This window comes from Trifolium pratense, linkage group LG1, assembly GCF_020283565.1.
Source record: "Trifolium pratense cultivar HEN17-A07 linkage group LG1, ARS_RC_1.1, whole genome shotgun sequence".
Taxonomy (NCBI): domain Eukaryota; kingdom Viridiplantae; phylum Streptophyta; class Magnoliopsida; order Fabales; family Fabaceae; genus Trifolium; species Trifolium pratense.
The window spans coordinates 48,911,464-48,938,038 of record NC_060059.1 but is presented as its reverse complement, the minus strand read 5'-3'; the positions used below and the strand labels follow the sequence as shown (position 1 = coordinate 48,938,038).

At 32.7% G+C, this 26,575-nt stretch overlaps 3 protein-coding genes across 6 annotated transcripts; 1 reads left to right on the top strand and 2 right to left on the bottom strand.

Annotated features, from left to right (window-relative positions):
• Positions 1-487: 487 nt before the first annotated feature.
• LOC123895666 (serine/threonine-protein kinase CTR1-like) lies at positions 488-2,675 on the bottom strand. Its single transcript, XM_045946134.1, has 5 exons — positions 2,541-2,675; positions 1,870-1,938; positions 1,641-1,772; positions 686-780; positions 488-596 (listed from the first exon to the last, which is right to left on the bottom strand). Exons 1-5 carry the CDS (start codon positions 2,673-2,675, stop codon positions 488-490), a joined length of 540 nt encoding a protein of 179 aa, XP_045802090.1.
• On the bottom strand, positions 1,870-5,462 carry LOC123904234 (nuclear intron maturase 4, mitochondrial-like). Its single transcript, XM_045953924.1, has 2 exons — positions 2,549-5,462; positions 1,870-1,938 (listed from the first exon to the last, which is right to left on the bottom strand). The coding sequence occupies exon 1, from the start codon at positions 4,934-4,936 to the stop codon at positions 2,711-2,713; it is 2,226 nt and encodes a 741-aa protein (XP_045809880.1). The 5' UTR covers positions 4,937-5,462; the 3' UTR covers positions 1,870-1,938; positions 2,549-2,710.
• A 9,303-nt stretch (positions 5,463-14,765) lies between these two features.
• Positions 14,766-26,252, top strand: LOC123904216 (serine/threonine-protein kinase CTR1-like). Of its 4 annotated transcripts, none has more exons than XM_045953913.1 (16): positions 14,766-15,667; positions 16,589-16,890; positions 16,977-17,121; positions 17,263-17,366; positions 17,594-17,802; positions 19,199-19,567; positions 20,021-20,061; positions 21,072-21,140; positions 21,414-21,514; positions 21,632-21,716; positions 21,869-21,967; positions 22,923-22,991; positions 23,096-23,227; positions 24,195-24,289; positions 24,379-24,576; positions 24,820-25,058. In XM_045953913.1, the coding sequence occupies exons 1-15, from the start codon at positions 15,077-15,079 to the stop codon at positions 24,485-24,487; spliced, it is 2,520 nt and encodes an 839-aa protein (XP_045809869.1). In that variant the 5' UTR covers positions 14,766-15,076; the 3' UTR covers positions 24,488-24,576; positions 24,820-25,058. The 4 variants fall into 4 exon arrangements, with proteins under 4 accessions (XP_045809869.1, XP_045809862.1, XP_045809867.1 ...); XM_045953906.1 differs by having other exon boundaries at positions 14,872-15,667; positions 19,184-19,567; XM_045953911.1 differs by lacking the exon at positions 24,820-25,058 and adding an exon at positions 25,871-26,183 and having other exon boundaries at positions 14,882-15,667; positions 19,184-19,567.
• Positions 26,253-26,575: the final 323 nt, after the last annotated feature.

Here is a 26,575-nt window from a genome sequence, read left to right as displayed (position 1 = left end):
TTTTTTACATCAAAATTCTGAGAAAGAAAAAATTTAAGCTTTTCTAGGCGAAATTGAAAGATACTATCAAACAATTTAGTCGCAACAAGGATTGAGTATCCTTGCTTTGCATTTAAAATCAGTATTCTCAACCCTCAATTAGAAAAGAAATATACAACTCGACTCTGCAAACAAAAATAATGAACAAGCATTAGTTTGACCACAAGAGGTTGGACATGCAGTAAGCAATTAACAAAACTTCATAATTTTCTAACACTTTCAGCATGATTACAACAATTCACAGCTTATTTTAACCAAAGCTTATAAACACTCCAACTTATATATTGACAAAGATAGAGAAATACTACATCAAAGATAGATTTAGTGTTGACAAAACCATTGTGGAATTAGGAACGCACCTATGACCACTTAAAACGGTGTAATCCTGTTAGACATCAAAACCAATAAAATCCTGTGTGTGTGCATGAAGAACTCAGTGTTCCAACCATCAGGTGAGACTTGGTATGTTTGGAAGACCAGGTTGAGGTGTAGGGGGTTTGAGTAATGACCTCAGAGAGTCCATAATACTGGCGAAAGGAGGGCGTTTCCAAGGCTCACTGCAGTAAATCAAACACATCAAGTATATATGAATAAAATCTATCGCAGAAAATTTAAGTACAATACAAAATAGCAGATGTAACCATACTTGGCCCAGCAAGCCTCAATTATTGCAGCTATTTGGGGATTCAACTCGCGCGGGATCTCAAGTCTTTTTCCCTTGAAGCCTACAGCAGCAACAACCTACAGGAAAGTACATATTTGTGAATGTTGTAGTAATGACCAAAGGGAATATACTACTTTAGAAATAACATTGGAAAAGAACTGGTGCAAAGAAAAGTAAATAGATCTAGAAGATATCACAGATTTAATATAACAAATCTGCACTTATCTTTTTTATTATAAGGATTAGGATATTTACAAAAATTATTAAGATAAGTATCTATTTTATTTCCCTCTTTATTGCTGAACCTACTATCCCCAAGTATTTTCTCTGCTGAAATAATACAATAGCTTTTGCCATATTAATTTCAACAATAGCTCAAGGATGCTGCAGATCTGCAGAAGCTTCACGCCCCTCGCTCTTCAACCAAACCCCTCTTTGCCTCTCCTCTCTTTTTGTCGATTTCTATTCTTTTTTCTTTTTGTGATTGTTGATTTATTTTCTTCTTCCTTGGTTTCTGGTGTAATGCCAAAATTGTCTTCTCAACCACTAGTATACCACTCACAGCCTTCTCACCTTTAACTGATTGTGCCCATTATTCCTCCTTTCAGGCTTTCATACACCTACAGGCCACAGCCCATTAGGCCCACTTCTCTTTCTTAACGGCCTATTATCAAAGTAAGCATAAATTAAAACACCTTTAACTAACCACTTCAACAGTATACCTGTCGTTGTTGACCTGTTTTATGCATGCTTCTTGCAATCATTTTCAGTTTAATTACCAGCTGTGTACTATTTCATACGATATTGTATATTCTTACTTCGTAAATTTCAGATAATGTGAATCTTCCATAAAAACTGATGCAACATAATTATAAGTTTATAATATAAACTATTAAGCATACTGTAATTTTAGGTACTGTAGGTAGAGACAACAAACCTGTGCCGGGTTCAAATTACCCCACGGCTGTTGCAATGTTGCAAGCTCCCACATGATTACTCCAAAGCTGTAAATATCAGACTTCTCATTTGATGGCTCGCCGCGAAGAACTTCTGGAGCCATCGACTCAGGCTAAGGGAGGAAAAGGAGTACAATTTATTATTTATTTCAAACAAACCTCTGAACCATTAGACACTGAAAACATTATTTATAGATAATTTAAACTTACAGTCCCAGCAGCTGACTTGGAAGAGAGAAATGTATTGGCCTTTAAGCGGGAAAGCCCAAAATCACAAACCTGGACAAATGACATTATTACCATTTTAAGGGGGAAAAAACGCATTAGTATCCAATAAAATATACTCCCTCCCTCGTAAGAAAACAAAAAAGAGGGATTCCACAAAAGATATACTCCCTCCAGTCAACTATCAAAATAAAAAATTCCCTTTTTTAGGTTCGTTGAACAATTGAATAACTAATGTATTTGGTCTACATTATAGACCAAATACATCAGTTATTCGGTGAACTTAAAAAGTATTTTTTGCTTATAATAGTGACCGGAGGGAGTATGTTACTAACACACTTCACATGTTTTGTTGTCAACTGGCTTTTCAAAAGCATTCCAAATTTGAATCCAAACAAGTACAGCTAATTAGTAGAATACTGAAACTTGTATTCAACTATGTGAAGGCAGTGTATAGAAGAAGCAACCATAAAGGAGTTTAAAATAGAAAACCATGTCTACTTTGGACTTCAATGAAGAAATCCTGAAAAAAGAGTGTCACAAACTTCTCGGGAGATATGATGCCCCGACAAATACGCATTCTAAATAATGAGACATGCTTAAATAATTTGCAAACTCAACTTTAAAACTCATAGTTAAAGGCCGATAAGAATCACCTTTATACCTTTATAAAATAGGCCAACAAGTAGTAAGTACAGAATCCCGTCTCTGAAATGCAACTCGCTTCCAATAGAACCTTCATCTTCGATGAAATGAAGCAATACATGATGACCAAAGTTCAAACCAAACATCTTGATATAGTTTCTGATCATAAAACTAAAGACAATCACTTCCATGCACCAAAGTCAATGGACTGAAGTGATATATGACCAAGATACAAATCCCTCAAATGCTGCTTACACAACCCTAATCGCCGTTTATTTAAGCTTGGATGAATGCAAGTCGAAAACCCAGTTTTCCAGCTTGGAGACTTTTGTCTTTCCATTACATGAAGAGTATAGACTCTTGGTGCTGAAGCTATGCACCCTATTACAAAACAATTACATGGTCTTGCTTCAGTCACAATTCTTGCCAGAGACAACAAACACAAACCACTATACGCGATTCCGTACATTAACGCCTCGTCGTTGTCAAAAACTTCAACACCCAAGTCTTCATTCACTGTCTCCTTCTCTGCGTCCTGTGTTGGTGGAAGCCTGCTAAGTTCTTCATCAAACTGTTTTTCTATCTCCGTTTCATGTATCCGATACTTTGTTGCTAAAGTACGAATGCATGATTTCCTAACTTGATCAGATATCAAAAGCTTTATCTCATTAAAGTTAGCACAGTTCTCGTACCATTTTTGCCAGCGGCAAGCAATCCCCGAAAACCAGTCAATAATTTCACTAGTATCGTGCATGACAAGCAAATTAGCAGATCGTGCAAAACCATCTGGTGTAGTCAATCCATACCTCTCGAGACGCTTTTTTATGGCATAGACAGGAGCAATGATCTCGGTTTTAGCTATCACCTGTTCTGTCAAGCTGTTATTATTCGGCAAAAGTTTGAGAATAGAATCAGCCTCAGTAGATATATACTTCCCTGTCTGTTTCATAAACTCGTAAAAAGAATCTGTTAGCTCTTGCGGAAGAGCCGGCTCTCCAACAAACTTAGACAAGACATTTTCTTCACTTTTGGCATTTTTCACTCCAACATCCTGCATCCATATCTTCAACAACTGCTTATACCAATGATCAGTTTCCATCCCGGACTTTCGGAAATGCGAAACCTGACTAAGAAGCGAGCTACTATCAGCTAAATGTTTGATCTCTGATTCTTTCACTTTCTTCAAACCATGACCCAACCATTTCTTCCCTATTCTAGCCGTCCCATAATTCCAAACCTCAAGCTTCTGCAAGGCAAACATTTCAACTTTATCTTTCATCTTGTGAACCGCTTTCACAGCAGGACTGTCTTCAACATTCCTCTTTACCAAGCTCCCCAAAAACCGAACACCGCTACCAGCCCCTACACAAGGCAACACATTGGTCCGATCCCCAACATCCAACATCAAAGACTCTTTCAAATAATTCTCAATCACAGACTTAAAACTAACAGCACAATCCCTAGAACCAGAAACCGCGAAAAAAATCTCATCCATAAACCTAAGACAATAAACTTTAACACCAGAACTCTCAACACCACCAACACCACCATTACTACTACCAGCCAACTGTCTCCTAAACCAACTGCGCAATGCAGAGCTCGGCTTATCACCATCAACAACCTCTCCACCGCCGCACACACCTTCGTATTTCATCAACAATCTATGAAACTCACTATCAAACAAATCAAGATAAATATTCATCAAAGTCGGAGACAAAATCCCTTCTTGAGGCAAACCATCTCCCTTAGGAAAACCACCAAACTCAAAATTCAAAACCCTAGCATCAAACATACTCCTAATCAAACCAAACAAACAACCATCCTCAATCTTATCCTCCATTACACAAACCAACTTCTCCATCAATAATCTATCAATTTTCTTCTCCACAAGCAAAGTAAACCACCAATCAGGACTCACCACACCTTTACAAATATACTTCAACGCCGCCACACATCCTCTTCCACTCCGACAACCGTGCGAAATCTTTGAGAAATTTGGCTTGAAAATCACTTCTAAAACAATCCTCAACGCTTCCTGAACAACTCTCAGCTTCAAATTAGGAAGCACCAAATCCAACATCAACAATTCCTCCTCCTCCTTCTCATCAAATCCTCTTCTGTTCTTCTTCTTCTTTCTCGTCGAGATGGAATGAGTATTCGCATTCACATCAAAACTACCTTCGTTAAGACGTTGTGCCACGTCATTGAGGAAATAACCGTCTCCGTTATCTTCGGCGGAAACGGTTAGGATGTTGGAGTTGATTTTGATGATGTTGTAAGCATCAAGGAGGGTTTGGGGATTTGAAACGACGTTTTGGATTAAGTTGTGGAATTTACCGTCGTGGTGAGAGAGTTGTGATTTGACGCGTTTTTTTATTCGGAGCTCGAGGAAGCGTTTGAGTTGCATACGAGTTTGGAGTTTAGGGTTAATGGTTTTGGCAGGAGAAGAGTTTTGTTCGATTAATGAGGCAAGTTCGGTTGCTAGTGAAGAAGTGAATCTGAAAAATGAGAGAGAGAGTGAAGTGGTTTGAGGAAATAGTAAGCGGTGGTGACTTTGGCCATTTGGAGGCTGGAGTTTGGAACACTGTAACTAACCAACTTCGCCACAATTTGGAGCAAAGTAGAATCAAATCCAAGCTAGGTCACCATGTATACTTACCTAACTGCCCTTAACTACTTCTTCTTCTTCTTCAATTTCTTCTTCTTCAGTTAAGATCGATTCACCTGAAGATTGAGCGCTGGGAAAACAAGGTAATCGAGTCTGCCGGCTGAGTTACGAACTCAACTCGGATCGCTTTGACTCGGTTCAACACGAAATCAAAGCACTGCCTATGGAAGAGACTCCTCGGAATCTGAATTTGGAGTTCCATTGGGATAATTTGATAAGAATGAAAGTGGAAGATGAAGAGAAAGAGTGAGGAAAACAATCAATTTCGAGTAAACTGATTTTAAAATTCATTGAATACACTTTGAAATTATAAAATCAAATTATGACGTGGGCTCGACCGGTAGTGTAAGAATATAATTTGATTGATTTTTTTATAATTTTAGGGGTATTTGTCTATTTCCAAATTGCAGAGAATATTTGAAGAATTTTAAAATTTCAGAGAATATTTGACGGATTACTCAATCAATTTCATAGAAGTTTCACTAAAACACGTGTCTGTCGTTGTTTCAAGAAGTTTTATTTTATTTGGGCTGTTTATGAAAAAGTTGTATGCTAAAACTGAAATTTAAAACCGAAAACCATCAAAATCATATGGAATTACGAGTTGTGTGCTAGAAATAGCTATTTACAATTAAATGAGTAATGAACTTTGGTCCGTTCTAAGTTGAAAGAACTTAAATTCAATTTTAGTAATTTATCTCACTTTATCGAATTCCAATTTCCACTCATTCCTATGAAAATAAAAGGATTAACTACAAAAGAAATATTTTCTCCGGACACAAATATAAACAAAAATGTATTTTTTAGATTCATTGAATAATTGATATATCTGGACTATATTAAAGTTCAGATACATCCATTATTCAATGAATTTAAAAAGTGATTTTTTTATTATATTTGTGTCTGAAAGGAGTACAAGTTTACTTATATAAACGTGAACACAAATAAATAAAGACAATAATTAGAGTATAGTAGTTATATGAATTGAAAATTTGAAATAATCACTATATGGAGTGGAGTTCTTGATAACTATACCTTTCAAATTTGCTAGCATGGAAAGAAGAAGCTAAGCAATTCGAGTGAAAATTGAATAAGATTGAAATTCATGATGCTATAAAAGAGAGAAATTACCGCTCTACAATGTTCACGGCTTGCCGCCAATTTCATATGATTTTCTTTTTTGACATTTCTAAACCGACAACTTTAGTTGTATATTGGATTGAGATTTTAAAAGATTTTATAGGAATATATTGACTTTCAAGTGGATTTACAAGTAGTATTATGAATTTATAATATTTGAAAAAATTATACCGATCCTTCGTGAATTTGTACTTATTTCTTGTTTGAGATGCCAAATAATATAGGTTTAACACTTTAACTATTATTTTTTGGTACAAGATGAAAGAAAAATATGGAAAAGACAAAAAGAAAATTATCTAGAAAAAATAGTCTCACTAGCATCAGCTAGTAGGAGAAGACTCATTTCATTCGGCGGAACAACTATAGGAGAATAAGCTTCATGGTTGCGAGCTTCAAACTTGGCTAAGAAATCTGCACAAATGTTTCCTTCCCGAAGAGTATGCACCAATCTAACCCTCGAGTTTCTAGTGAGAAGATCCTTTATGTTATTATAGATAATCGCTGCATAGTGGTGCCACTCATTTACATGATTAGATAGCAGCTTAATCACAGTGAGTGTCGTGCACGGGATTATTTCTTTTTTTAAAAATATTTATGTATTTATTTTAATATATTATTTGAATAATTTGATTTAAAATTCTACGATAAAATTGAGATAAATTTTGCATCATATGAGTTTAACGATGTTACAGGATAAAACGAGATGAAAAGTATTACTTCACTTCTCATTCTACACTATTAGGAGATACTCCCTCCGTCCCAAATTATAAGGGAAAAAAGCTCATTTTTTTTGTCCCAAATTATAAGGGAGAAAGTCATTTTCAAGAATGTTTTTTTCTTATTCTCATAAAATTAAATGCAAATTGCATTTAATTTTCTCTCTCTACCCTTTTCTCAATAAACAACAACCAATAAAAATTGTTTTTACATCTTCCTATGCAACTTATTCCAAGAAAAACCCACAAAAACATATTTCAAATTCTCATGTTTTACTTTTTCTTAATAAGTGTGATTTTTTAATTTTCTCTTATAATTCGGGACGGAGGGTGTATATTATTTATCTCATCTTCATCTTCGGGACTATATAGTCACCATATAAATATAAAATAATTATAAACTTAATTCTCAAATGAAAATATGCTCTGATTTTTCACGGCCTTAAGATTTTTTTTAGCGTAGTTTACCGTACAATTAAAAATAGAAAATGCTAAACAATGCCCCGAGCACTAGTTAAGCATATAAATATGAAAAATTTGTTTTGGAATTGATGCATTTAATACATTGATAGAGTATAAAAAGTTGTCTTATCAACAATAATTTTATTTTTTATTTCTATTTTTGGTATGTTTAACAAGTGTCCCGGGGGCACTGTTTAGCATAACTCATATACAGTGATTTTTTATTTATTTTTCATCTATGGTCGACTCTTTATAGAAAATCTATATTAGGTTCATTGCCAATAAATATAACATCAACAAATTACATGGCTCAAATAGTTCAAGGGAAGTTCATTTACTCAACTTAACCTAAGAAATTTAGCTACTCATCGATATAATAATCATAATAAAGGAGTTTTGAATGATGGAAACTTACTTCTCTTGACCCTTGTAGTGATCATTGTCGTCTTCAGCTCTCCCTAGTGTGTTTATTAAGTATGTATTTTTATTCTTCTGGATCATGTTTTATCTTCTCTTAGGGTGTGTTTGGTTGATGGTTTTTGGAGGGGAGGGGAGGGGAAGGGAGGGGAGGTGATATTTTTAATTATATGTGTTTGGTTCATTTTTTAGAAGGGGAGATGAAGGGAGTAAAATCCCTCCAAAAGCCGCTTTTTGTTCACCTCCAACTTGGGGAATTTTGAGAGGAGGGGAGGGAATATGTTCATAAATTTATTACACTTACAAAATTATCCTCAATTTTATATAAAAATTCCAAAATTATCTATCCTTTGGTGCCTTCATCCTCTTGGACCGGACTGTGTCTTCTCTATTACGCATGATTGATACTGTTGCCAAAACAACATCACTCTTCTCTCTCGTGCATCCAGCGCCTCCCTCTTCTTTCTGCATCATATTACATGTTTGCTTTTATTGCTATGTCAATTTTTATGTTTACCAATTGTTGCTTTTTGTTCCTACCATATAAGGAATGTATATTTGTTTTTGTTAATAATTGAGAGGTTATTGTGTTAAAATGGATGCAACTAATTCAATGAGATTTGTTTACAGTGGTTGTAAATTGGGATTGTGAATGGAAATTTCTCAATTAGAATTAAATTCGCTAAAAATTAAATTGATCTGTTCATATTTTATTTTCTATCATTATGATTGGAAAATTGGTATCAAAACATATGGTTTGATCTCGTCGAAGATAATAAGGATTATGTTTGGTCGTAAAATTATAAGGATAAAAATGTAAATCTATATCTATATCTATCTATATCTATATCTATATCTTCTATATATTATATATTTATGAGTTTCTCTCTCTTGATCACTTTCACATGTGGCATTCTCTCATTTATCATAATCCATGTGGCAACTTGTGAGAACATTTTTTCCTATGTGACAACCTTTGAGAAGATCTTCAATAAAAATTATGTGTGGTACTCATATAAGGAATGTTCTTTTCTTTGGTGTCCTTCTCAATCAAAATTTAATGCTAATTCAAAAATAATTATTCAAAAGGAAACAATTGAATACATTTTAATTTTTTTTTAATAACATTACCAATTCTCTTTAATTTCTCTTTACAATCATTATGAATTATTCTTATTATATATTTTTTTGGCCAATCCATTTTTATAATCTTTTTATTCACATTTGATTTTTTTCATAAAAATTAAAATTCGAAATTTACTTTTAAATAAAAAAAATAATGTTTATTTTTCAATAATATTTAAATGATGTTGTAAATAACATAAAACGTATCCATTTCAAACAAATAAAATCTATCTATATATTATATATTTAGGAGTTTCTCTCTCTTGATCACTTTCACATGTGGCATCATCTCATTTATCATAATCCATGTGGCAACTTGTGAGAACATCTTTTCCTATGTGGCAACCTTTGAGAAGATCTTCGATAAAAATTATGTGTGGTACTCATACAAGGAATGTTCTTTTCTTTGGTGTCCTTCTCAATCAAAATTTAATGCTAATTCAAAAATAATTATTCAAAAGAAAACAATTGAATACATTTTAATTTTTTTTAATAACATTATATATTTTTTTGACCAATCCATTTTTATAATCTTTTTATTCACATTTTATTTTTTTCATAAAAATTAAAATTCGAAATTTACTTTTAAATAAAAAAATAATGTTTATTTTTCAATAATATTTAAATAATGTTGTAAATAACATAAAACGTATCCATTTCAAACAAATAAAATAAATTAATATAATTAATATAATATTATAATATCATAATATTATAATAGTATAATATTAATTATAATATTAATATTAATAAGGCATAATCCTATGGAGATAAGAAAAAACGAAAATAATTAATATGTGATTGAATGATACATTATTGTTCATTTGTGACTTTCAATTTGTGTGATTTTGTTTCTAATTTTAAATTCAATTGTATAAATTGATGAGTATTAATCCACAATTACTTTTTTAGGTTTACAGCATGCATAAAATAAGGGGGTAATTATTTTGGGGGTAATTACTTTGATCTCTTATATTTTTAGCTATAAATAGTGCTCTTGATTCTCACACATTTCACACCAATTTTGAATCACGGTTGAGTTTTTCAAAAGTTTTCTTTAAATTCTATTTTTTTTCTCTCTCAGTCGTTGCCATTTTGTTGATAATGCGTTTCTGAAGTTGTTGCAAAGTTATCAATATTAAGAACAGTTTCGTTATAATTTGTAATTTGCTTCATATTATTTTTAATTGTTATTGTAGTGAGTTTGTCATTTAATTTGTTGGTTTCAGAATCATGTAAAAGGTTCATAATATTCCTTATTATGCTATCTCTTAAGAAGTTCACTAGATCATTAGTTCTACATGAGTATTCGCTATTTTTAACCAAAAGATAATATATTGAGGAAGATCCTAATATGAACTGAACCTAAAGATAATATTCACTATTTTGAGTACATTTTAATAATATATTGAAGACACGTAGAGGCAAGAGTAATTCTCTTATTCATTAATTCTATAAAAAAAAAGCTCTCTAATTTATTTCAACGAGAAAAAAATAGGGTTTTCCCGTCAATTAAGTATGGATTTGTTCCTTAAAATTCAATCACACAGAGTATTTCAATTATTTTATTCCTTAAATCCAAACCATAAATTATATCGGACTGAGTTTTACAGGGACACCTATCCATAAAATTAACAACTCATTTTTAAAAAAAAAACTATTCCAAAAAGACATAGGTGTTCACCATTGTAGAATCTTAAAGTTTTAATAGAAATTATGCAAGAGAAACTTGAGAACTTAATTAGAAGAAATAGACTCAAAAACAACCACCGAATAAATACCTTGTGTCCTTAGATTAAATTAAAATGCAGGGATGTTTAAATTTTTTTGGAGATATCTATATATTATATCTTTGAGAGTTTTTTCTCGTGGAAAGTTTTCTACATGTCATTATCTTAATTAGCCAAAATTTATTTAATCTACGTGACATCTTTTCAAACATCATTTGCTTACGTGTTGTTCTTAAGGTTTATGTTCATATTTTTGGTTGATTTTGATCTTATCCTCTTAATCTATTGTAATTATTATTTCCCAAATCAACATTTATTTCCTACATTTTACTTGACCTTTGGCTAATTTGGAAATTCAATCATTTCTCAATTATTGTTTTTAAATCGTATTTAATGCACCTATTAAAAATAAATTAAAAATGAAATAACTCAAATTCAAATATACATGGTGATTTGTACCAAACAAAATATTACTACATGAGGGTTATTGATAAAAAAAAACCTACATGGAAGTATTAAGCAAAAAATATATTTTTTTGTATATTCGAACATTTCACCGTGTTTATCTGTATATTCGTTCATTATATTTTTCGTATAGAAAAATAAGTGTAAAATGTGCTAAAAGAAATTGAATTTATCAAAATAATAAATACATCTTGATTTACATAAAACATAAAATGTACAATAATATATTAACAAAAAAAAAAAAAAGTATGTTGACCTTCATCTATAAAATAATATAGAATTTAATTATTTAATTTTTTTATGATGTTATAACATGTGAGTTGGGAACGGAGAGTCGAGTATTGCTATCACTCTCTATTCCGTCATTCCTATCTTAAATATTCAAATTTTGTATCATTTATCATATTTAAATAAATTATTACATTAAATATAAAATTAATTTTACAAATAATTAAAAAATAAAAAAAATTTAAAATTTTAATAATTCATATTTTTAATGCGTCAAAAAAATAATCTTATATTTTTTATTGAACATTAACTCGTGCAAATGCACGGGTAAGTTATACTAGTTAGCTATAAAATCTCTTCCCTCACCTTAGTGAACCAAACATATTTGTTATTAAAATATCTCCCCTCCCCTCCCCTCCTCTCCACTCTTTTGAACCAAACATGAATGTATTCCCTCCCCTCACCTCCCTTCCCCTCCCCTCTACAAAAATCCCTCTCCTCCCCTTCCCTTCATGTGAATGTTTAAATTTATGCATTTAGTATAATTATATAGTTTCTCGTTTTAGTCCTTATCCTAATATGCAGGGACAGATGGACTAAGGGGCTTGGTGTGGCTAAAGCCACACCAGATTTTTTGATATTTTTTTTTATAAATATGTATATAGATATATATTGTGTTAAATATTGTCTTTGGATACTAGTTAAATACATTAATAAGGAAATTTTATCTTGTATTTTGTGTGTTTAATACTTTAAAAATAAACTACTACAAAGTTATCTTTGATTTCCTCTTTTAATATGTTTAACAAGTGCTCCCGAGTACTGTTTAGCACGACTCATAAATGAGTTTCATATTGGGCCATTAACTAATTAACGTTACAAATCGTCCCTTAACTAATTAAAGTTACAAATTGGTCGCTTAACTTTATTTATGTTTGGCATATTGATCATTTCCTTTAATTTTACTGAAAAAAAACGTTAACTTTATCTTTGGTCTAAGAAAGATGTCTGAACTTGTAATCATATTTCTTAACACGCCTACAAATATTACTCATAAATAAATCATTTATGCGTACATATAACGAATAACATAAAACAAAGTTAACTTTTTTTGAGAAAAACTAACGAAAATTATCAACATGACAAACAAAATTAAAGTTAAGGGGCCAATTTGTAACATTAAGAGACCAATATGAAACCAATAAATATGTTAAAAGACCAAATGTCCAATTTATCCAAAAAAAAAAAAAAAGAATTGTTTTCAATTGAAGTAGTGAACACAAAACATATATGTTTCTCTCCCTTTTCATCAATCAACTTCATCACCCACCCTCCCCATAGCCACCACTCACCAAGTTTGAGTCCCTCATTGTCATTTGGAGCTTTAGATGTGCACAATTATTGAGAATAGTTGAGCTTTATCCAAGTGATTTTGTAGATGAGCCAAAAATGGTGGTGCGACATCAACTTTAAAATTATATTACAAGTGTTTAATTTTAGCCACACCAGTTTTTTATGTCTGGATCCGTCCCTGCTAATATGTATAGTGTCTTAAAGTACCTACGAGTACTTGTGTCAATCAATTTATATAGATTATGTATTGTATTTGATTAGGATAATATCTTCTTATTTGGTACTCTATCAAATATCATTCTTAACTTTGGTATCAAATTATCTATTACTTACTCTCTATTCGATCAAGTATGTATTTCTACTTATTAGCGGATAATTATACGTGTTTATTAAGTATGTATTTTTATTTTTCTGGTTCATGTTTTCTCTTAATTTCATGTGAATGATTAAATTTATGCATTTAGTATAGTTATATAATTTCTCATTTTAGTCCTTATCCTCTTAAAGTACCCAAGAGTAATTGTGTCAATCAATTTATATAAATTGATTGATATTTGGTACTCTATCAAATATCAATCTTAACTTTGGTAGCAAATTATCTATTTTACTTAGTTTCACTTTTTGATAGAGGAATAAAATGTAAATTTAAATTTTCGATAAAGAAATAAAGTGAGTAATAATAAGTTTTAAGGGAAATATATATTTTTATAATTTTATTTGTGAATACTAATTCAAATAATTTTATTTTAAAAATTCACTCATAAAATAGATAAGTGAAAATTGCCAATTTGAAATTCAATATGTAATGCAAATGCAATAACTTTACCTGATCTAATATGAAATTATGAGTCGTTAACGCGTGATTCTATTGCATAAGGAATTTTGGCAGGAAATCCACGTCACTATCAGGTCTCACATATTTCCATCTTTACCACCAAACTAAATAAAAGTTCATGTCCTATTTTTAGCGGCACAAGCAGTGTCACACACGCGAAAGTTGAAATGAAAATATGCTTAATACAACTTCACCCCCCACAACTATATCCACCCATATCTTTATAATAAGCAAAGTCTGCTTCCATTCTCAACTTAACTGCAAACTAGATTCATAGTTTCATACTTTAATGTAAGTAAAGCCGGTCGTACTAAAATTAGAATAATCCAACTTGTAATTACATTCTTATTTCTAATGTACAGTATTTCTATTCTTAATCAATTCAACTTGCACATTATAAAATAGATAATATCTTTTTTTGGTACATATTATAAAATAGATAATATCATCATCCACAAAGAAAAAGTCATATTTTGAGATTATTAAAAATATAGTCACGCTACACAATACTCTCGGGTACTGGTTAAACATACTAAAATAAAATACAATTTTTTTTATTTAATATTAATATATGAGTTTGTCTAATATATGCAATATTGTACCCCATCTGTCTCAAAATATAGGAGTTATTTTGACTAGTGCACGTATGCTAATGCACAATTTTGATCACTAATTTCTTTTATTTTTATTAGTAAAAATTATAAAAATTTGATATTTTGAAAATAATCATCAAAACAAATCAAACAAGATCTTATGCTAATATTTATATCTATATATTATTAAAAAAATATGGTCAAAACAAGATAAGTGAATAACGTCATTTGATCAAAGTAACTCTTATAAAATATGACGGAGGAATTGCATGTTAACGTAACGAAAAATAGTAAATTTTATTGAAAAACAATAATTATTTATGAAAAAGTTATATATTTAATATAAATATAAAATTACTATTTTAAACATTTTGACACGTGCAAATTTATACACGATAAGAACCCAGAGTTAAATTTAAAACTTTTAATTTTTTTTTCTTTTTTGGTTGATCTTAATTTTAATGATATTTAGAAAGAAAAGATACAAAAATAAGAAAATACAACCCAGGTGAATTGAACCAACGTGTGAAACAAATACCGGTTTTCCCACTGAATCAAAAAACCAAAACGTTTTAAAAATTATTTTTATTTACAATTGCGCCACCGAATTAAAAAAAAAAAAAACTCGGAACTTTGTTTTTTCTCTCCCCGGAACTAGAGAGAGAGAGAGAGAAAATTCATTCCACCACCATTACACACAGTTACAGTTAGCAGATTCTAGAGAGAGAAAGAAGAAGAATAACGTAACAGAGACTTCAACGAACAATGAAGAGTTTTAGGGTTTTGTGACCGAACAAAGACGGTGATTGACTTCAATGGAAATGCCTGCGAGAAGATCCAATTACTCGGTTCTAAGTCAAGTTCCCGACGATCAATTTTCATACGCTGCCGGAACTAGTGCTCCGTCGTTATCCAGCGACGGAAAACCTAGCAGAGGCGGTAAATTAGATAGAAGTTTCGATTGGGATTTACTCGGCGATCATAGGTCGGTTCAACAAGGGAACAATCGGATCGGGAATTTGTACTCGTCGATCGGGTTACAGAGACAGTCAAGCGGGAGTAGTTATGGTGAAAGTTCTTTGTCCGGTGGTGGTGAGTATTATGCTCAGACGTTGTCGACGGCGGCGGCTAGTGAGATTGATGCGTTTGGATATTTGCATGATGATGGATTTAAGGTTGGTGATGTGAGGAGTAAATTGTCTGAAGGTCCGCCGTGGACTGGTGGATCGTCTGGGAAGAGCTGGGCTCAGCAGACGGAGGAGAGTTATCAGTTGCAGTTGGCGTTGGCGCTTCGGCTTTCTTCGGATGCTACTTGTGCTGATGATCCGAATTTTCTGGATCCGGTACCTGATGAAGCGGCTTCGAGGCTTTCGTCTTCGCCTGAGGCTGTTTCTCATAGATTTTGGGTATGTTTGTTGATTGTTGTTGCCTGATTGTGCTGCTTTGAATTGTGATTTTTGATTCTGGTTATGGTTGTGATTTTGACTGTGATAATAAACTAATGAAAATAATGAGAAGATGTGTGAATGACTATGAATATTCTTTGACTTAAGGCAATGTTGTGTTGCATTGTATATATGCTGAATTTATCCAGCTTCCGCGTCAACACGAGGACCAAATTTCGGTTAATGGCGACAACCTTTTTGTAGTTCATTCAGGATGGTTGATTCTGTCATGAATGATTGGAGGAGGTGTAGTTTGACTTGTGTTTTGATTGCTGTATAGTGTAGAGTTAAATTTTGAAATACATGGTTGAAGTCTATCAAGAGTTTTCTAGTTATTAGGGTTATTTTTCAGTACCTTTTTTTGGTGCTAGTTCATTGGGAAAACTATCTGCCACTGGCCATCACATTGACTAAGGAAACTATCTCGTGCAGTCACCGTTTTTACTCTTAGTTAGCAGTTAGCACTTACTTTGCTGGGAAGTATGGGTAGAGTATTCTGTTACTGCGTGACTTACATGCTATGATCATGTTGCTCATTCTTGAATTGACTTTTTTACTTCTTAAAGAAATGTTTATCTTATTGTTGCACTGCATAAGAACAGATTCTGAAGATACCGATTAATATTTTAACATTGTTGCTGTTGAGCAGAATGTGCTTTGTGAATAATTATCATTTATTGAGAGAGGAATTTAATATATGGGATTCTTGAGTTACTACATGAATTAAGTTCAAGATGAAAAAATAGCCCTCCACTCTTTGTTTTACTCGACCACGGGAATTTGAGGGTGGAAACCGTAACTTATTTCATCTTGATAGACTTGTTGCTCTTATTGGTAGATATATTAAAGTTAATTTTGTGTCTTGTTAATGATGCACACCAGGTGAATGGCTGCCTATCATACTCCGACAAAATTCCTGATGGTTTTTACCTAATTCATGGGATGGATTCATATGTCTGGACTGTGTGCACTGATCTGCAGGAAAACAGCCGAATCCCATCAGTTGATAGTCTAAAGTCTGTACATCCCCGCATTGATTCTTCCCTTGAAGTAGTTTTGGTGGATCGACGTAGCGATGCCAGCTTGAGAGAACTGCAAAACATGGTTCATAACATTTCTTGTAGCAGCATAACAACAACAGAGGTTGTGGATCAGCTGTCCAAGCTGGTTTGCAACTGTATGGGGTGAGCCTCCTTGGCGTTCATGGCATGACCTATTTAGCTTTTTATCCGGTCATGTCAGTCTAACTGTGTTTTATTGCTATAACAAGGGGTTCAGCTTCTGCTGGGGAGGGCGAGCTTCTTTCTTTCTGGAAGGATTGCAGTAATAATCTGAAAGATTGCTTAGGATCTGTTGTTTTCCCCATAGGCAGTCTATCTGTTGGCCTTTGCAGGCACCGTGCCATACTATTCAAAGTAAGGCTATACTTCTTTGTCAAGGTTTAAGGCTGTGATTACACATGCTGATTATGTTGACGAGTATTTGCTCACTGGTTTAGTGCAGGTGGACTGTATTTAAGTTGTTCTGAATAACTTGCTATATATTTGTTATTTTAGGTACTAGCTGATGCCATTGATTTACCATGTCGAATTGCAAATGGCTGTAAATATTGCAAAAGAGATGATGCTTCTTCTTGTCTTGTTCGATTTGGGCTTGAGAGGTATATGCTTTATTTTCTAAGCACATATACCTTTCTGTTCTTAAGTAGATAGAGCTGCAATTTAATTAGCTATAAGTAACGACCATGGAAACGGAAACTTTTAAAAGGACCTGAAATCAATGGTTAATATTCTATAAGCATTTTGTATATTGACACTGACATTTTAAATATATTTTTTTTAAGAGTCATATTCCTGTCCTCTCACATCTTACATAATCTAATCACAGGGAATATCTTGTTGATTTAATTGGGAAGCCAGGACACTTATGCGAGCCTGATTCCTTGCTCAACGGTCCAGCTTCCATCTCATTTTGTTCACCCTTGCGCTTTCCAAGACTTAAACCAGCTGAAACTCCAATTGATTTCAGGTCGCTTGCCAAACAGTATTTCTCAGACTGTCTGTCTCTTGAGCTTTTCTTCGACAACAGTTCTGCAGGTAATATTCAGGGTTTTTTTTTGGGTTAAATTTATGCTATTCTAAGTCTGGGTTTCTGATCTTATTTACATATGGTTTGAATTATCTACTTGATGCATATTGTTGCATTGCATTAATCATGAATTTAAGATCCAGGCCTCCAAGATCTTTGTTTTCTCCCTAGCTTTTTAATGAGTGATAAAAACTTCTCTAAGCAAGTAACTCTCGATAAATAATATTTTGTTTACCAAATTTTGTATGGTCCTAAATAACGTGGCAGTATTGTGGCGCTCTTAATTGAATTAAACTCTATCCATTTGTTGTTTTGAGGAGTTTATACACTAGAAGGAGATTATATTTGATCGCCTATTTTTGTTGAATTTCATTGCATTTTAAAAAATCAAGACTCTTTACTGTGATGTTTAAGATATGGTTATGATTATTATGCTTCGTCACCCAATCATGTTTATTGAATACCATTATCAAGTTTTATATTGATTGTTATGAACAGGAGTTAAATTCATTTAGGCGCAGTTTTGATTAGCTTCTAGCTCATTGAAGCTTCTCTATTAAAATTAGGTACCGTTTGGCCCAGGTTTTTTTAGGTGTAGAAGCTATTTTAACCATAAAGCTAGAAATAATAGCTTTAAAACTAAAATTAAAGTTGTTTGATAAATCTTACTTTTAAAACAAAAAAAAGGTTAAAAATTGTTTTTTGTATATTTTTTTTTTATTATAATAGGGTTAAAAAGATATGTTTGATAATATATTATAATTATAATTTTTCTTAAAATATAGAAGCTGTTTTTTTCTTACTAGATCTTTTAAAAATTGTTTGGCATAGCTTCTTACTTTTAAGGAAAAAGAAGAGGAAAAAAAGCTAGGCCAAACGGTACCTGAGATTGTGGCTTCACTTATAGAAAATTCCTTATTAGCTTATTATGCTTATAGGTGTTTGCAAAAAAGTTAATAGAGAGAATTTCTGAAAAATATTTACAAGCGTAAGTTAACTCGTTTTTCCATAAGTTCTTATGGAGAAGTTTATACAAATCAGTTCTTAGTCTGTTCGCAGATTGAAACATTATGATAGAACATTATTGCGTTGTTTGATTCAGGTAGCTAACCCCAACTAGTGGGATAAGGCTTGGTTGTTGTTGTGTATATTTTTGAGTTGTTGATCAAATGTTTGATAAATTTGTGAGTTGATAAAAGCAGGCCCTTCATATAGATTTTTATTTTGCAATTCAATTAATTGTAATTTTGTACGAGATCCAGAAATCTGATATGCAATTGACCGAATTAAGTGTATATGATTGTAAAGTTGTAATTAAATGTTTGAATTGGGTCCAAGTATAGGATACCCTGAATTTGGTAATAGGAACTGTTACTAATGTAGATTCAGAATTCTCCATTTCAGAACAGTTCGATGCGAAATGCAATGAAAGGAATAACCTTAGGCCGATTTCAACTGACAGTAACAGAAGCTCTCAGCTTCCTTTGTATCCACAAGTTTCTCTTCTGAGCATTCATGATCAAGCTTCTGAAACATATATGTCATGTAACCCCCCTCAGAACATTACAGACTCAACAAATGTGGGCAAGTATCCACCCCCTTTAAAGCACAAGCGTCCTGTTGCTATTGCCAATGATGAAATCATTGAGGGTAGGAGGTTTATTGAAGCAAGTCAACTGATTCCTAGCAAGCCTACTCGAGATATTGCCTTTGACATGGAGGATTTGGCCATACCATGGAACGATCTTGTTTTAAAAGAAAAAATAGGATCAGGTACATCTCCTTTATAAATTGCAAATAATATTTAGAAAGGTCTAAAAGTGAAATGGATGATGTCCTTAGCAATGACAATAGGAAAGAAGAAAACATGAAACGGAAGCCAGCTCATTATTGCAATAGAACACCCAATTCATATGCATATTTGTCAGGGAGGTTTTGTTAAAAAAGTCTTGGTTAGACCTCAAAATAGAAACCATTTGAAATATTATCATCAATCAAACACAGCTCTACATGAATACCATGCTGCCAAAATATTTTGACTTCCTCTTATCAGACCCTGTGAAGTTAATCAATAAGATCTGATGTTTACATAAGAGACAAAGTAATAAATGCATTTGTGTCATAATTTTCTTCTTTTTTGGGGCATCCGATTTGCTTCTTCTAGTGGCATGATTTGTGCACTTAGTATCAGTAGTCATTACCTGAAAATGACATATTGTATTTCAGGTTCTTTTGGAACTGTACATCGTGCTGAGTGGAATGACTCGGTAAGACACTTTTTTATTTATTAAATATTTTTGATGCTGTACAAGTAAATAAAATTATGGTTGTTTTACATGTTTTATTAAAATTGTAGTGAAGGAATGAAAAAAAGAAGATAATTTATATGGAAAATGCTAACAGGCACTTATTAAGGAAAAAAGAAAGGAAATATATTCTTGAAAGTCCTGTACTCAATGTCTTGAAGTTATAAAAATTGTTCTTTTTCACATAAATCTTTTTTTTATTTCCTCTTTTGTTTCCTTAACTAGTGCCCCAAGGACACTGGTTAGCATGACCTAATATATATATATATATATATATATATATATATATATATATATATATATATATATATATATATATATATATATATATATATATATATATATATATGAAACACTAATCTTGTTCTGCTAAAAACCCTTATACAAAATGCACAATTTTATCAAGTACAATAGTACAGCAAAGTCAAGCTGACAAGTCCTATCCAATAACATGATGATAAGCCCAGCGCCCCAGCCCAATTGCCATCATCCTAGTATCTTGCTGTTTTTGCTTGTTGTTTGATATTGGCAGCCTATTGACTTCATATTTTTCTTTCCTTTAGCTTGGTGAGTACAGTACAATTTGACCTTTATTGCCACATATTTTCTATTTTAGTTACACATCAAATGAGCAGAAGTTTATTTATAAAAACCATCTTTCAAGAGAAGTTTATTTTCTGTGAACAAATGAAAACCTTGATGTTTCAAAATGGCATATTTAATGTGTATGACCTTTTACTTCTTTGATTCTGAGTTTGCAAATTATTTAAGCATGTCTCATTATTTAGAATGCGTATTTGTTGGGGCATCACATCTCCTGAGAAGTTTGTGACACTCATTTCAGGATTTCTTCATTAAAGTCCAAAGTAGACATAGTTTTCTATTTTAAAATCCTTTATGATTGCTTCTTCTATATACTTTTTGTTTGTTTAATATATTTTTCATCCTTTTAACACATTATTAATTTGCAGGATGTTGCTGTGAAAATTTTGATGGAGCAAGATTTTCATGCTGAACGCTTCAAGGAATTCATGCGGGAGGTATGCTTGAAAGTTCTAACTGAGTAAGGATCTTCTCCATTGCTAATGTTTTTGGTGTATGAATACCTATATTTCAAAACACGGTGACATGTATTTTGGATAGTTGGACTTTTATACACCCAAAACATTAGCAATGGAGGCATCATTTTTCTTTTTAAGAAATGAAGATGATCCGTACCCGTTCTAACCATGTTTTACACAGGGAAAACAATATTTCTTTTTGAATAGTTTGCTAGCTGTTGATTTGAGCTGTATTCTAACTTCCCTTGTCAGGTTGCAATAATGAAACATTTGCGGCATCCAAACATTGTTTTATTAATGGGGGCAGTCACACAACCTCCTAACTTATCAATTGTCACCGAATATTTATCAAGGTTTACTCTATGTCTCTAGCTGTCCTTAATCCTTTCCCCCCCCCAAAAGATGTAATTTTTCTAAGGCTATAGGATGCTTTAACTTTGAAATCCTAACAGATTTTGAACTAAGTGCAGGGGTAGCTTATATAGGCTGTTACATAGACCTGGTGCCAAGGAAGTGTTGGATGAGAGGCGTAGGCTTAGTATGGCTTATGATGTGGTATGCATTTACACAATTGTTTTGTGTCCGATTTTTATTAATTTTTGAATTATTTGTGGTATGCGTAGGCTTAGTATGGCTTACGATGTGATAATGGTTGTATTCATTTTGAATAATTTCCCTGTGTTTTTTTTTTCTTTCCCCATGTATAGGCAAAGGGAATGAATTATCTTCACAAACGTAACCCCCCCATTGTTCATAGAGATCTGAAATCTCCAAACCTTCTTGTTGACAAGAAATACACAGTGAAGGTAAGCATGAAGATTATGTACTATATCTAGTAGTCTTGACTCTTAAGAATTTAATGGAAATAGCAGTACTTGAAAGTAGTATTCTCGTTCTTTCTTTTTTCTGCATCCATTTTTTGCAAACAGCCTTGTACGCTTGTAGCAATACAAGCCTGTAATTAGTCACCAAAGTTTTATCTCTTTTTGGCCTATCATGGCTTGAAAGTAGTTAGGCGTTTTATGACAAATAATACTGTTAGGCTAATTATCAAGCCTTTACTTTGATAGCCAGGAGACCTTGCTAATCTGGATTTGATCGGGGATAAGAGCAACCTTCTCACCCCCCCACCCCCACCACACACATACATGTTGGAATTTCTACTTCATCCCCAAATTAAAGTTACACCGTTGATTCCATATAGGCTATAGCATACAATGGTCCATTTTGATTTGTCCAAAGATAAAGAAATGAATAAACTATTATTTCATTGTTTTTTCTTTAAAAGTAATTGGTATTTTTTTCTGGTAAATTGTACAATTTGATCTGGAGCTACATATAAACTGGTGGCAGATTTGAGTTTGATGCAAAACTTGCTCTATCTTCACATAGTTAAATACAAGTTTCAGCATTCTACTAATTAGCTGTTCTTGTTTTGATTCAAATTTGGAATGCTTTTGAAAAGCCAGTTGACAAGAAAACATGTGGAGTGTGTTAGTAACATACTCCCTCCGGTCACTATTATAAGCAAAAAATACTTTTTAAGTTCTTCGAATAACTGATGTATTTGGTCTATAATGTAGCCCAAATTAGTTATTCAATTATTCAATGAACCTAAAAAAGGGAATTTTTGCTTTTGATAAGGAATCCCTCATTTTTGTTTTCTTACGAGGGAGGGGGATGGGATTGACTTGGTGATCTATTTTATTGGAAAGTAATGCGTTTTTCCCCCTTAAAATGGTAATAATGCTATTTGTCCAGGTTTGTGATTTTGGGCTTTCCCGCTTAAAGGCCAATACATTTCTCTCTTCCAAGTCAGCTGCTGGGACTGTAAGTTTAAATTATCTACAAATAATGTTTTCCGCGTCTAATGGTTCAGACTTCAGAGGCTTGTTTTAAATAAATAATAAATTGTACTCCTTTTCCTCCCGTAGCCTGAGTGGATGGCTCCAGAAGTTCTTCGCGACGAGCCATCAAATGAGAAGTCTGATATTTACAGCTTTGGAGTAATCATGTGGGAGCTTGCAACATTGCAACAGCCGTGGGGTAATTTGAACCCAGCACAGGTTTGTTGTCTCTACCTACAGTACCATAATTTACAGTATGCTTAATAGTACACATTACCCGAAACTTACGTAAGTAAGAATATACAATATACTATGAAATAGTACACAGCTGGTGATTAAACTGAAAATGATTGCAAGAAATGTCTATTGGTTGAAGCATGCATAAAACAGGCCAACAACGACAGGTATACTGTTGAAGTGGTTGAAGGTGTTTTAATGTGTGCTTACTTTGGTTGAACTTGCATGCATATTAATAGGCCGTTTTCTAAAGAAAGAGAAGTAGGCCTAATGGGCTGTGGCCTGTAGGTGTATGAAAGCCTGAAAGGAGGAATAATGGGCACAATCAGTTAAAGGTGAGAAGGCTTGTGAGTGGTATACTAGTGGCTGAGAAGACAATTTTGGCATTACCCCAGAAACCAAGGAAGAAGAAAATAAATTGACAATCACATAAAAAAAATAATAATAAGAAAAGAAAAAAAAATTGACAAAAAGAGAGGAGGCAAAGAGGGGTTTGGTTGATGAGAGAGAGGCTTGAAGCTTCTGCAGATCTGCAACATCTTTGAGCTATTGTTGAAATTAATATGTCAAAAGCTATTGTATTATTTCAGCAGAGAAAACACTTAGGGTGGGATGGGTAGCTCAGCTGGTTAAGCTAGTTGAGCTAAGGGTTCAAGTCCTGGCAAAAGAGGAAAAAACTAATATAACATTGTAATACTAACAACTAACATTGCTTATAAAAAAAAAAAAATAAAGCGGGAAATAAAATAAATACTTATCTGAATAATTTTTGTAAATATCCTAATCCTTACAATAAAAAAGATAAGTGCAGATTTGTTATATTAAATCTGTGATATCTTCTAGATCTATTTAATTTTCTTTGCACCAGTTCTTTTCCAATGTTATTTCTAAAGTAGTATATTCCCTTTGGTCATTACTACAACATTCACAAATATGTACTTTCCTGTAGGTTGTTGCTGCTGTAGGCTTCAAGGGAAAAAGACTTGAGATCCCGCGCGAGTTGAATCCCCAAATAGCTGCAATAATTGAGGCTTGCTGGGCCAAGTATGGTTACATCTGCTATTTTGTATTGTACTTAAATATTCTGCGATAGATTTTATTCATATATACTTGATATGTTCGATTTACTGCAGTGAGCCTTGGAAACGCCCTTCTTTCGCCAGTATTATGGATTCTCTGAGGTCATTACTCAAACCCCCTACACCTCAACCTGGTCTTCCAAACATACCAAGTCTCACCTGATGGTTGGAACGCCGAGTTCTTCATGCACATACACAGGATTTTATTGGTTTTGATGTCTAACAGGATTACACCGTTTTAAGTGGTCATAGGTACGTGCCTAATCCCACGATGTTTTTGTCAACACTAAATCTATCTTTGACGTAGTATTTCTCTATCTTTGTCCATATATATGAAGTTTATAAGCTGGAGTGTTTATAAGTTTTGGTTAAAATAAGTTGTGAATTGTAATCATGCTGAAAGTGTTAGAAAATTATGAAGTTTTGTTAATTGCTTACTGCATGTCCAACCTCTTGTGGTCAAACTAATGTTTGTTCATTCTTTTTTGTTTGCAGAGTCGAGTTGTATATTTCTTTTCTAATTGAGGTTTGAGAATACTGATTTTCAATGCAAAGCAAGGATGCTCAATCCTTGTTGCGACAAAATTGTTTGATAGTATCTTTCAATTTCGCCTAGAAAAGCTTAAATTTTTTCTCTCAGAATTTTGATGTAAAAAATATTCCCTTTGTAATTACATTGAGTTAATGATAATTAACTTTACCTGCTTTTCTTTTGCCTGTATTCATATCATTAATCGGATCTGACAAAGGTTTAACTGTGACCATCTGTTGTACAGATTCTCCTTGTTTGTGTATAGAATAGAAACCAAATAAATAATAATTGGTAGCACCACTTTCCACCAAAGTTGCCCATTCTATTTTTAGTTCCTTTTTCTGTTAAGAGTTACGAACAAAGTTGTGCTTACGTACTAACATCACAAATGACACAAGGAAATGGATTGTCTACTGTTCGGATGGATCTGATATAACACAAGAAAGATTACAGGTCAACAAAAATTTCGGTGAGCAACAATGTTGTGTACACAAATATTTGAATGGTGGCTCACATTGCGTCTTATGAAGCTTCTAAATGATAAGGACTGAAAGGTGCCTTTTCAGCGTGGATGGTAGACAATCCTTTCTCCTCTACACAATTGGTAGAACCACTTTCCACCATTCTATCTGTCGTCTCATGTTTTTAGGCAAACAGTAGTAAAAGTTTAAAGGCTATCCAGAATTTCCGTTTCTGTTTTTTAGGAAGGAACTAACGAACACCACTTCTAACTATTCCTCGGTTTCTTATAATCATTGGCTGCCATTTCTTAGCTTCGGTTTAAATCCCTAAACTATTTTTCTCTCTACATGGTTAATGTTCACAGGGATATATTTGACTTTTAATATATAAATGGAGAGAATAAGAATAAACAGACTGAAACGAATAAAAACAAAATAGATTGTTGTAATTGTTTGAACTTAGTGATTAGTGATTTTATTGTGAAGATATTTTATTTAGCACGTGGATTCGAACCCCATGTTGTGTGAAGATATTTTTACTGATTTTTTACAGAATTTGATGGAGCTGTCCAACGTTTGATGTTCTAAAATGCAATGTTAATGCAAGCTTTAATCAAACCTCCAATACCACAAGTTTAGGCTAATGCATTAGGGACATGGATGGAAGATTTGTGACAACATATTCAGGTTGGGACCATTCGGTGGTGAATTACATGAAGGGGAAGCAACTACACTGTAATGCGATGCAATGACTGCAATTTGTAGTGTTTGAAAGAGGCTTTAAAATCTTTATTGAGTTTAGTGAAATTCTATCAAATATTATTAGGTAGGGAGCTTTTACTTTCTAACTACAACTTTGTGGTTAAGTTTATTCGTCGTCAAACTAATATGACTTAACTAAAACAGTAATTTCTTATGTTAAAGGACAAGTTCATGATTGTGTTCCTCTTTGTATTTATCATTTTTAATACAATAGATAATATAAGTTGAGTTTGTTTGCTTAAAAAAATTTAAATCTAATTTTATTTGGCAAAAAAAGTTAGATCTAATTTTAAGATTTAAGAACTATAGTGTGATAAGTTTGATACCGTGTATTCTAAAGCGATATAGTTAAAATTTCATCAAAGATAAATGTAAAATGATGATTGATTTCACTCTAATTAATATTGATTTTTTCCTTCTACAATTTTATTTTAAAAAAATATTTGATCTCTTATAGTATTAATTGTCACTTTGATAAAGTTTCTACAATTTTTCT

Excerpts from the sequence above, each read along its gene's own strand:
- LOC123895666 (XM_045946134.1), bottom strand. The coding sequence starts at position 2,675 with ATGTTTGGTTTGAACTTTGGTCATCATGTATTGCTTCATTTCATCGAA. Across the intron at positions 781-1,640 it reads GTAATTTGAACCCGGCACAG|GTTGTTGCTGCTGTAGGCTT; the intron begins GTTTGTTGTCTC and ends ACTTTCCTGTAG. Across the intron at positions 597-685 it reads ATTGAGGCTTGCTGGGCCAA|TGAGCCTTGGAAACGCCCTC; the intron begins GTATGGTTACAT and ends GATTTACTGCAG.
- LOC123904234 (XM_045953924.1), bottom strand. The coding sequence starts at position 4,936 with ATGCAACTCAAACGCTTCCTCGAGCTCCGAATAAAAAAACGCGTCAAA.
- LOC123904216 (XM_045953911.1), top strand. The coding sequence starts at position 15,077 with ATGGAAATGCCTGCGAGAAGATCCAATTACTCGGTTCTAAGTCAAGTT. Across the intron at positions 22,992-23,095 it reads CCAAGTCAGCTGCTGGGACT|CCTGAGTGGATGGCTCCAGA; the intron begins GTAAGTTTAAAT and ends TTCCTCCCGTAG. Across the intron at positions 23,228-24,194 it reads GTAATTTGAACCCAGCACAG|GTTGTTGCTGCTGTAGGCTT; the intron begins GTTTGTTGTCTC and ends ACTTTCCTGTAG.